At 44.6% G+C, this 12,300-nt stretch overlaps 1 protein-coding gene across 5 annotated transcripts in view; it reads right to left on the bottom strand.

Annotated features, from left to right (window-relative positions):
* LOC135213515 (serine/threonine-protein kinase 10-like) overlaps positions 1-12,300 on the bottom strand; it is a 230,948-nt gene that overhangs the window by 36,198 nt on the left and 182,450 nt on the right. For all 5 annotated transcript variants that reach the window (XR_010314149.1, XM_064247427.1, XM_064247428.1 and 2 more), the window contains 2 exons: positions 11,529-11,612; positions 11,079-11,213 (listed from right to left, as the gene is read on the bottom strand). Coding sequence is in view for 4 of the 5 variants with exons in the window: in XM_064247427.1 (XP_064103497.1) it covers positions 11,079-11,213; positions 11,529-11,612 (219 nt within the window). In the remaining variant the exon portion in view is untranslated. The remainder of the gene's footprint in view (positions 1-11,078; positions 11,214-11,528; positions 11,613-12,300) is intronic.

Genomic DNA, 12,300 nt, shown 5'->3' with positions numbered 1-12,300 from the left:
ATTATAATTCTTCTGATCTCCACCGGAGCAAATGTTAAACGTTTGATTCCCTGCAGAATCTGGAACATGAAGTTGTCCGAGTACTCCTTCCTGTTCCATTTTGCTCAAAGAAAAAACTGCAAGGCTCTCCAGTGCAATCTCCCCAGAGGAATGAATTACTCTATTGAGGACAGGGATCCAAGGAGGCTCATCCAATCATTGGCTGAGCACTCCGGCAGAGATAGAAATTTGTCCACTGTTCAAAGACATGACTTCCCTTTTGGGGGAGGGAAAACCTTGAAATTGAGAGTCCAGAGTCGTCCCAAAATAACCTATCCGTTAGGATGGAACTAGTTGAGACTTTTGCAAATTGATCAGGAGACCTAACTCTTGATCCAACATTATGGTGTTCTGAAGGTCTCCCATGCAGCATGACTCCGACAACAAGCAGAGGAGCGAGTCGTTGAGATGCAAAGCTATGTTGAATCCAATATGATGGAGCCAACCCACTAGAAGAGTGAGAACCTGAGCGAAAACCTGTGGCGCCGTTGTGAAACCGAAACAGAGGGCCTGAAACTGAAATACTTGGCCTCTGAATACAAACCTAAATGAATGGGGACATGGGAATATGCATCTTGCATATTTATGGAGACCATCCAATCCCCTTGATGGATGGAATAAGAATCAATCGGCTTGTCTCCATTCTGAACTTTGTCTTCCTTACGAAGACATTCAGAGCGCTGACATCCAGCACTGGCCACCTACCGCCTGATACCTTTAGTACCAAAAACAGGCGGTTGTAAAAGCCTACAGATTAAAGATCTTTCATTCTCTCTATAACTTCTTTCAGAAGGAGAGCAGACACCTCTGCGGCAAGAGCGGAATGCGATGGGATGCTTGACTAAGGGTGACCTGGCAATTAAGGGAATAGAGTATCCTGTCTTTAGGACCTCTGCCACCCATTGCTCTGCTCCATTCCTGCCAGAAAAGATAAAGTCTGGCACTACTGCTGCACGGGGCTGTCCTACATCACTTCTCAGGGGTGGGGTTGGAATACAGCTTCTTAATTGTCTCAAGAGGTGAATTGCACTTTTCCTCTGGACTTGGACTGCAGCCTTGTCTTACCTCCAGAAAAGGGCAAGTGTTACAATGAAGAAGATGACTTGTTGAATAATATAGTCTCCCTAGCTTGCTTCAAAGACTGTGAAAGCAAGTTCTGTGTCGACTTCTTTGGTAAGTCGGAGGCAATCCTGCTTACTACGTCTTGCGGAAAGAGGGGGTCATGGACAAGTGGCAAAAAAAGAAGAGACGACTTCTGAGAAAGGAACAACACAATTCTCCTTTTTTTAAGAATGCACACTGCAAAAGTAGAGGCTAATTCATGGGAAATATAAGATTCCTATGTCTAGACAAGAGAATGAAGAAACCAAAGGCGCATCCGGAATCCTTTTAGCCAGGGTGCCTATAGCCCAATCCATGAAACTAGTCACCTCAAACAGCTTAAACAAATTATGCTAGAGATGATCAATCTCAGCTGAAGATAACAGTTTTTGTCAGACCAAAAGCTGCTCTCCTAGATGACTCAGTAAGTCCAGAAAAATCAGGAGGCAGAACCACCAGAAGAGTGAGACTCTCTACTTGCATAAAAAGAATGCCTTCTCTTAGTTAGGCAGGAAGGCAGTACAGAGTAAATGGCATTCCTCTGCTCTCTTGTCGGTCAGCCAACTTTCAACTTCTTGCATGGCCTTCTTGGCTGAAGCTAAAAGCACCATATGAGGGAGTTTAGAAGATTCCAAAGGAACACTACTCGTCTGGAATGTGGATGTAGATGAAGCCGGGCCTGCTGGTTTGAAAAATGATATTGTTATGATACAATAAAGTTTCATACATACTTACCTGGCAGATATATACGATTAGGGCCCACCCAGCCTCCCCGCAAGGAGACAGGTGGAAGAGAGAAAATATGATAGAAAACGGGAATGGTTCTTAGTCCTGCCACCCAGGGCAGGGCGGTAGATCACCTGACCTACCTGTAGCGAGTGGCGCGAAATTTGAATTTCTGTCGGGGACGACGGAGTCTTAGCTATGTATATATCTGCCAGGTAAGTATGTATGAAACTTTATTGTATCATAACAATATCATTTTCATACAATTAACTTACCTGTCAGATATATACATAGCTGATTGGCACCCTTCGGTGGAGGGTAAGAGACAGCTACTTATGGAATAGACAGGTAAACAACATATGTTATAGGTACAAAAAACCTTGGTTCCTACCTGATAGGTGGTAGACTTTGTGGCTGTCGCCCAGGAGTCTGCATCACCTCAAGAAACTTTAGCGAGATATGTGATCTATGGCCAAGAGTTCTTGTGGGTCTGCCGAAGGGGTCTTATCCACTTACTCGGCAGAGCCTGAAAGGACTTTGTCAATGGGTGCTGATCCACTTATATGACAATACACCTTACGAAGGAGCACACAACCAATCCCGACCACCTGATCCTAACCACCATGTTAGTATTAATAATTGCTCCGAGTTATCCCCAAACAACCATAACTCAAAACCAAATTACACATGCACACATCAATTTAAAAAAAAACAAAAAATTTAATGATACTCATCTAATAAAAGATATCACAAGAGTTCCTTACTGAACGAAAGTGACTGGCCGCCAGTGCGGCACCTGCACTTGCTCAGCAGAAAGTCTAGAACATATCTATTAGACTTATGCATCATTTAAAGGATTGGTGTTAGCTCCTGTACCCAGGATTGTGCCCGCAGACACGAAAGGACCTAGAGAAAAACATTTCTCGTAGGTCACACGAACGTCCTATAAATAGTGAGAAGCAAACACTGAATTACACCTCCAATATGTCGCTTCCAAGATATTCTTTAGTGACATATTTCTTTGAAAAGAGAGAGACGTAGCTACTGCTCTCACCTCATGAGCTCTTACTCTCAGGAGTTTCAAAGAGTCATCCGTGCAGGCCTTATGAGTCGGTAATGATGTTCCTAACAAAAAAGGCTAACGCATTTTTGGACATAGGTCTTGAAGGGTCCTTCACCGAGCACCAGAGGCCTTGTCTAGAACCTCCCAACTGTTTCTTTCTCTGCATGTAAAACTTTAGAGCTCTTACTGGGCAAAGAGACCTCTCAGTTTCCCTGCCGGCAAGACCCGATAAGCCTTTAACTTCGAAGTTTCTCGGCCAGGGATTCGAAGGATTTTCATTCTTCGCCAGAAATAAAGCTTTGAATGAACAGATAGCTGAGTCTAGTTTGAATCCCACTTTATCACTAAGGGCGTGCAGCTCACTAACTCTCTTAGCTGTCGCCAGTGACAAAAGAAACAAACATTTTCTCGTTAGGTCACGAAACGAGGCCATATGCAGAGGTTCGAATCTTCCCGAGGACAAGAACTTCAGGACCACGTTGAGGTTCCAGTTAGGGGGAGATGTATTCTTAGACTTCATGGTCTCAAAGGATCTAACCAGATCGTGTAGATCTCTATTATTTGCCAGATCTAGCCCTCTATTTCTAAAGACGGCCGAAAGCATACTCCTGTAGCCCTTTATAGTGGCTACGGAGAGACGAGATTCCTCTCTCAAGAATAACAGAAAGTTGGCGATTTCTGTTACAGAGGTACTGGAGGAGGACAACTTCTTCGACTTGCACCACCTTCTAAATACTTCCCACTTAGACTGGTAAACTCGCATAGTGGAAGTTCTCCGGGCTCTAGCGATCGCGCTTGCAGCCTTGCGAGAAAAACCTCTCACTCTGACAAGTCTTTCGATAGTCGAAAGGCAGTCAGAGCGAGAGCGGGGAGGTTTTGATGAAACCTCTCGAAGTGTGGTTGTCTGAGAAGATCCATCCTTTGTGGGAGGGATCTGGGGAGTCTACCATCCACTCCAGTACCTCTGTGAACCACTCTTGAGCTGGCCAAAAGGGGGCTATCAGGGTCATTTTCGTCCCCTTCGATGTCACAAACTTCCTGAGCACTTGCCCCAGAATCTTGAATGGGGGAAATGTGTATACGTCTACATGAGACCAATCTAGAAGGAAGGCGTCTACTGTTAGAGCTTTGGGGTCTTCTACTACTGAGCAAAAGACTTCCAGTCTTTTTGAGAGGAACGTGGCAAAGAGGTCCACATGAGGAGTCCCCCAAAGAGACCAGAGACTCCGACAAACTTCTGAGTGGAGGGTCCATTCGGTGTGAAGGACCTGGTTCCTCCTGCTCAGCCTGTCTGCCCCCACGTTCCTTACTCCTTGAACAAACCTCGTCAAGAGGGAGATGTTCCTCTGGGATGTCCACAAAAGAAGGTCTCTTGCGAGTTCGTATAGGGCATACGAGTGTGTCCCTCCTTGCTTTCGAATGTAGGCAAGGGCGGTAGTGTTGTCCGCATTCACTTGGACTACCTTGTTCGTCACTAAAGGCTCGAAGCCCTTTAGGGCCAGGTGTACGGCAAACAGTTCTTTGCAATTTATGTGCCAGGACACCTGAAGTGCATTCCAGGTGCCTGACACCTCTCTCTTTCCAAATGTTGTTCCCCAACCTTTTTCCGACGCGTCGGAAAATAATACAAGGCTCAGGTTCTGAGTCTCTAGGGAAGTACCCTTGTTCTCCTTCAGTGGGGGCAACCACCATTCCAAGTGACGTCTCATCATTACTGGAATGGGAAAACTGTCCGAAAGAAGTCCTGTCTTCATGTTCCAAGATCTTCTGAGGAAGAACTGAAGAGGGCGGAGATGAAGTCTTCCTAGAGGAAAAAACTGTTCGAGCGAGGAAAGGGTCCCTAAAAGGCTCAACCATTCCCTCGCCGAAGTACGTTTTTTCCCTAAGAAGAGAGAGACTTTCTCTAAGCCTCTCGTTAGCCTCTCTTGAGAAGGAAATACTCGAAAACCCCGAGAATCCATCCGAATCCCCAGATAGACCAAGTTCTGGCTGGGGATCAGTTGGGACTTCTCGAGGTTCACGAGTAATCCTAAGGTCTTGATCAGGTTTAGTGTCAAAGCAAGGTCCTCCAAACACTGTCTCTCTGATTTTGCTCTGATGAGCCAGTCGTCTAGGTACAGAAAGATACTGATACCTTTCAGGTGAAGCCATCTCGCCACATTTTTCATCAGGCTTGTGAAGACCTGAGGAGCAGTGGAAAGGCCGAAACACAAGGCCCTGAATTGGAAGATCCTTCCCCCCGTCATGAAACGGAGGTACTTCTTCGACGAAGGATGAATCGGGACGTGAAAATAGGCATCTTGGAGATCCAGAGAAACCATCCAATCCCCTTGGCGAAGAGCCGCAAGGACTGACGCAGAAGTCTCCATGGAGAACTTCTGTTTCTGAACAAATTTGTTCAGAGCGCTGACGTCTAGAACTGGTCTCCAGCCCCCCGAGGCTTTCGCAACCAAGAAAAGGCGATTGTAAAACCCCGGGGAGCTTTGATCCAGCACTAGTTCTATCGCTCTCTTGTCCCACATCTGATCCACCATTCGTTGAAGAGTATCTTTCAGCACAGGGTCCTTGTAATTGGCGGACAATTCCCGCGGAGTTGAAGTCAGGGGAGGATTGTCCAGGAAGGGAATGAGGTATCCTTTCTGTAGAACAGACATTGACCAAGCGTCTGTATCGATGAGTGTCCAGGCTTCCGCAAATCCCAGGAGCCTGGCACCTACTGGTATTTGGAGGAACGCAGCTTCACTTTCCCCTTTTAAAGGGACGGAAAGAAGCTCTACCTCTCCTCTCAGTCGCTTTCCTTTTTGAGGGAGCTCTAGAGGGAGGACCTCCTCGAAAGGGCTGCAGAGGCGTATTAGTACCTTTCTTCTCTCCCACCCCCACTGGTCTCTTTTTCCTGGACGACTGAAGGAGAAGATCCTGTGTCGCTTTCTCCGTCAGCGAACGGGAAATGTCCCTCACCAACTGCGCAGGGAACAAAAAGTCAGACCTGGGAGCGAATAACAATGCTGCCCTTTGAGAATGAGATACTGCTTTTGTCAGAAAAGCGCTAAAAACAGACCTCTTCTTCAAGAGACCGGCTCCAAATAAGGAAGAGACTTCTCCTGAGCCATCCTGTACCGCCTTGTCAATACACGACAAGATCGAGAGGAGTACGTCTGGATTGAGGCCTTCCGAGGCATGGGCCTTCTTGGCCATCACCCCAAGGGACCAATCCAGGAAGTTGAAGACTTCCAAAACATGGAAGAGTCCCTTGAGGAGATGATCCAGCTCCGAAAGACCCCAAGTTATTCGTGCATTATGTAGGCTATGTCTCCTGGATGCGTCTACCAGACTGGAAAAGTCAGCTTCAGCCGAAGCTGGGAGAGAGAGACCCATATTCTCCCCAGTCTGGTACCAAATACCTCTCTTGCCCGTAAGTCTAGCGGGAGGCATGCAGAACACAGTTCTAACCAACTCCTTTTTGGTTAGCATCCAGCTATCCAGAGACTGAAGAGCTCTCTTCATTGAAATCGTCGGCCTCATCTTCAGAAAAGACGACGACTTTGGTGTCTTGGAGCACAAAAAAAGGGAGCGTGGAGAAGGAGGAGCGGCAGGGGTCAAGGAATCTCCGTATTCCTGAAGAAGAAGAGCTGTCAAAACCTTGTAGTTAGACAGCCCTTCTCTGCCGTGAGTCTCGTCTTCTGAGTCCTCTTCCAAGAAAGGATCAGAAGGAGAATTCAACTTCAAGTCTGGGTCTTCCTCCCCAATTTCTCTCTCTGCGGGAGACAAACTCCTAATTGGAGAGGGGCTAAGAGCATGTACGGAGCCCCTATGAATCAAAGCAGACGTCTCGCGCCTGGTTGGCTCCTCGCGCTTGGCTGGCGCTTCGCGCCTGGCTGACGCCTCGCGCCTGGCTGGCGCCTCGCGCCTCTCTGGCGCTTCATCCCTGCTTGGATGACGCTTGTCTGGCGCCTCGCGCTTGGCTGACGCTGCTCGCTTGGCAGACGTCTCACGTCTGGTTAAATCCTCGCGCCTGTTAGGCTTCTCGCGCTTGTCTGGCGCTTCAATCCTATAAGACGCTTCTCGTCTGGAAGAAAACTCGCGCTTGGCTGGCGCCTCGCGCTTGGCTGGCGCTCCATATTTGGCGTACGACTCGCTATCAGGAGACATCTCACGCCTAGAAGACGCCTCACGTCCCACAGGAGCCTCACTCCTGGCGGGAGAAGGAAGACGAGACTTCTTGACAGGAAGCCTCACGTCCTTCCTACGAGGAGGATCCTTCAAAAGAACTCCTACCAAGGCGGATAACTGTTCTTGGACAGCTAAGAGAATCCTCTTGGAAGCCTCTCCGGCGTCCTCTTCAACGGGAGAGGGAGACCTCGAAGGAGTTTTGTCAAAGCCAGGAGACGTCAAAACCCTCTTAGCTTTCTTGATCGAGGAAGGCGCTTCTTCAGAAAAGCGTTCAGGGCTAGAATCCAATACAGGTTCTTTCCAGTGCCTTTTCAGGGGCCTGGAAAGGTCCGAATCCTTCCACCCTCGTTTAGTTGAGGGAGATGCGGACGAAGAGAAGCACTCTCGGAGGACGCTTTTTCTATAGCGGTCCTGAGCAGTCTGTCGAGCTACAGAGCCTGCTGAAGGGACGCCTGACCGGGGGGAATTCTCCACAACCTCCTTAAGGCTTTCAACTTTTCTTCTCCTCTGGGCTTGGGAGCTTGTAAGAGGTCTAGGGCACTCACTTCACTAAATATGTCACTATCACAATCCTTACCTTTCATGGTAGCCATTTTGGATTTCATCCTCTGAAGTGTAGCTTTCAGATCAGCGATTTCTGAGGCCGAATCTAAATGCAAAGCTTGTGAGGGCCCTGATACAGAATTAGAATCATATGCATAGTTTAAAGAAGAGTTAGAATCGTTAAAAGGCTCAATAGGCCTTGTACTACCCGCACTCTTCGATGCAGCCCTTCTCACTCTATCCCTCTCTAACTTCTTCAAATAAGAAGTTAGAGTCTTCCATTCCTCAACATTCAACCTCTCACACTCATGACAGGTGTTAGTCAAAGAACAGTCAAAACCTCTACATTTACGGCATACAGTGTGAGGATCAACCGAAGCCTTCGGTATCCTCACCTTGCAGCCTACATTCACACACACTCACACACAACCACTTGAATCAGACATTCTTGAAGAAAAATCAAAAGCAAGTCCAAATCCAGTCCACGGTAGCGAATGCCAAAACAACGATCCAGGTACGTCACCAAAAAGTCCAAAAAAGATGATCAATTGCCTTGAAAAGCAAATTCCAGTCAGGAGGTAGTAACAACAATGTTGATACCACCGGCGACAGAGAAAATATGATAGAAAACGGGAATGGTTCCTAGTCCTGCCACCCAGGGCAGGCCGGTAGATCACCTGACCTACCTGAAGCGAGTGGCGCGAAATTTGAATTTCTGTCGGGGACGACGGAGTCTTAGCTATGTATATATCTGACAGGTAAGTTGATTGTATGAAAAGTTAGGATAACTTTCAAGGAAAAACCACAAAAGAGATCCATAAGCAGTTGGGGGTTTGGAATACTGTGCGATCAATCCTCCTCCTCCGCAGACAACACAGGAGACATGTGAGCCTTGGTAGAAGAAGCACTCCATCCAAGACTGGATGCTCATAAGCGAGAGGGTGTTCGGGAGCTACTAAAGGAGACAAAATATTCTCTTTCAACACTGACTGCTCAGTTGCAAACGAGCTAAAAGGAACTGGGTGCTCGGGGGTGCATACACTAATTTGAACTGCTTGGGAACCTGAAGCCAACACTGGTGTTAATTGGCGCACCGAACCAGAGTGCTTAGGCTGATCTGGAAAACCTTCAGTGGAAAAAGCCTCTAGGCTATCCCAGAAACTGCACAAAGGTATCGAGTCTTTTGCCACAGACCTTTTCAGTAGCCTAAGCTTATCACTGATGTGCCATAAGTGCCATTTCTTAGGACTGGAAGAATCCGAACTGGAAGAAAGTCGATGTGCACTATCCAAAATGCCTTTCCAATGGCTGTTTTCACCACCTGGGAAACACTGACAGGTGTGACTGAGGGGCACAACTGGCCGTGGGCAGACACAGCATCAACCTCCCTTAGGCCTCCAGTATGACTTTTCCCAGGTGGGGGAGTATGTCAGGGACCTTCACCTAGCAGACTCAGGGGGACAGGCAGCCAGCTTCTCCATGAACACTTCACTTTTCTCTCAATCAAGAACAAAAACTGACTCTCCCAAATCAAACCATAAAATTAGCTGACAACTCAAACTTACGTTCAAAACTCACTACGAGACTGGCAATGGCACTGGGTTCAGAAAACACAGGCAGTGCCCGGTTAACAGCGGACTCGGTAAATGGTGATCTGGTTTTATGGTGCTTGTCTAGCGCCATAATGGGCCAAGTTTCAGTTATGGTGCCATAACATACTTAACAGGGGCACCATTAACCCGCCATAAATCACTGAGTTTTGGTTAATGGCAGTTTTCGCTTATCAGCACCACCACCAAGAACGAAACCCCTACTGACAACCAGGGACTGCCTGTATACAGAAATAATGCATACTTCAGATGAGGATTTTAAAGATGCCTGGCTAGCTAATGGTCTTTCATATGTAACCTCTCTCTCCAATTTGGAAATATGAGAAGATAAAACCTTCCATTGTCTCTCATCCCAGCCTCTACATTCAGAACATGTTAATTCTGGAGAGCAACTTTGTGATTATATATTGTATAATTGTTATGGGTATAGATAAGTGTGATTATATATTGTATAATTGTTATGGGTATTTTATGCATTGTTGAAATATGGTGGGTGTCCTATATATAGACAACATGTGGTAGATTCTAGAAGGTGTCTGTTGATGTATATAGTTGTGTTGTGACGTCATAGACAGATGGCGGCGGCGTCGGCAGGATGTAAACAATAACACGGGGCAGTAGAAAGCACGTTGTTGGTGGTGTGGTTGGTAGGGGAGAGCTCTCTGTCTGGTAGGAGTTGTTTTTTGGGTCGTAAGTCTTGTGGTGCTGGTGTTTTAAGGTGATTTCTGGAGTGTACTGGAGTTGGAGAAAGCGTACAGGTGGGTAGATTATTCATTTTTATAGAGAAAGAAAGGAGTTAGGCTAGGCCAAAATTCAAACTTTGACCCCTACACCTAGTACATACTGTATGTGTGTCATACTTAGCAGACGTCAACTGTGTCCTGCACCCTTGCTTACAGTAATGAGTACTTGTCACTCCTACTTGTCGCTCCTGAGTCAGACATCGTCAGTGAAAAGTAAAAAACCTAGTCAAGGTCCTCATAGTCTCTTAACTAATGCCTGACTAAATAACAAAAAGCCAAAGGCTAAGGAAAGAATCATGTGGTAATTCACTGATAGTCCAGTAACAACCACTAAACAAACAACTTCCAAATTTAAAGAACTTCTGCTTACAACCTTTGTCGGAAGCCAGCATAATAAATTGAGCAGGTAAAGGCAGGGATACCTGCCTACAACAAAAACAAAAGAATCGCTACTGCAATTTTCAAATTTTACCTGCTGGTACTAGAAATTCTTAGCTATATAATTACTTGCTCAGTTACATAAAAATATGAGTTTTAGGTCTTAAACCCAATAAAAATAGCACTTCCCAAATCAGTTAACAGATACCCCTCAACACAATAGATGGAGCAGACTACAACTTACCAAGATAAACAAAAATTGAAGCAATATCAGCTCAAACAATAATATTATACATCCACTGATATGCATTTATAATATTTACTAAGAAAAAAATTTTTTTTCAGTACATACTGCCTAAAGTGCTCCATACTGGCACAATGAAGGTCCATCGCTATATGGGACATAACTTTAATAATGCTCATTTCCTTTTCAAAATGGACACTACAACTTACTAAGGTAAACAAAAATTAAAGCAATATTAGCTCAAACAATAATGCATTTATGCTATTTATTGACAAAAAAAATTTTCAGTATGTACTACCTAAAGTGCTCCATACACGGCACACTGAAGGTAATGCATTGCTATATGGGACGTGACTTTAACAACGCTCTTTCCCTTTCCAAAATGGACACTAAAGTACTAAAAAAATTCATAAATACCATACATATAATAATATGACTAACTACTGCTAAATGTTTCCCACCTTTTTGAGTTTATCTTTTTCATCTTCTTGAGAATCTGGAAGATGTGTAGTGCTGATTCGCATACTCTCACGGAACATTAATTCTCTTGCTTTCATTTCTTGGCGTATCCTCTTTGGCAACTGTCTCCTTTCAACCTGTAATGGAAATAGGTTGAACTTTTCTCCAAAGAGTAGCTTGACTGATTGTGTAATTAATTACGGACTATGTAGAGGCGCTAAAATAGCTTCAGAGTTATATTCATTCTCATTACTATCATTATCACATCAGATTCTCCATTGTAATGTTACACATGAAAAGTTCATACAAATCATATACACCATCTACATTTGAGAAAAGGAAACAATTAAGAGCCACATATGATGAAATGAGGGGTTATAATGTTGAGGATACTAAGCTCATGATGATAAAGTGCTTGAAAGTGAAGGACACAAGCAAAACAAATAATTTACCTGCTGCCTTTTGACTAGCTCCTCCTCTTTTTGCTGGTTGACTCGTTTCACCTGCTCCAGTTCTTTTTCGTGTCGTACCAACATCTGCAAAAATAATACTGGAATCAAAACAATGTACATCCCTGTGACAATAAATAAATATACTGTAAAGAAGGCAAAACAAAAATGGAACAAAGGACCACAGACTAGCTAACTAGAGCAGAGCAATACAATGGTATAATGTGTTTTTACAACTGACAAATTTTACTTTGGGGCAATACACAATTAAGTAAGTCGACAAAAGTTCAATGAATATATGAAAACCTGATGGTGGTCCTACTGTCCTAACTGACAACAAAGATAACATCATACAATACCCATAAGACAGGAACCTGTGGCTGAAAAGTGTAGATAAAAACTACTACTTCAAAAAGGTTACTATATTATAATTTATAGAAATTACCAAAAGAGATGAAATATTACAATATATTTGCATATAGCAGAGGTAAAAAAAATATATAGAATAATTTTCAAATTATATATATGTACCAATGCTGAGTTGAAATGTCTATAACAGATATATCTTTTCCTAGATGTAAAAAAAAAAAATAAAGGATTTGTGTGCCAAGTGTGGGAAAGGCAACAGGTTAAAGGATTGTAAATCAAAGAAGATAAAGTGTACACTTTACTCAAGTCTGAACATTATTTATCTATATAACCAAGTGACATCACTATTAAAACAACTTTCAAGCCCAACCCTTAAACATCAAAAACGTTTAGAACAGAAGTGTTT

The sequence above is a fragment of the Macrobrachium nipponense genome, chromosome 43, assembly GCF_015104395.2.
Source record: "Macrobrachium nipponense isolate FS-2020 chromosome 43, ASM1510439v2, whole genome shotgun sequence".
Classification (NCBI taxonomy): Eukaryota; Metazoa; Arthropoda; class Malacostraca; order Decapoda; family Palaemonidae; genus Macrobrachium; species Macrobrachium nipponense.
This window is presented reverse-complemented; position numbering and strand designations above follow the sequence as displayed.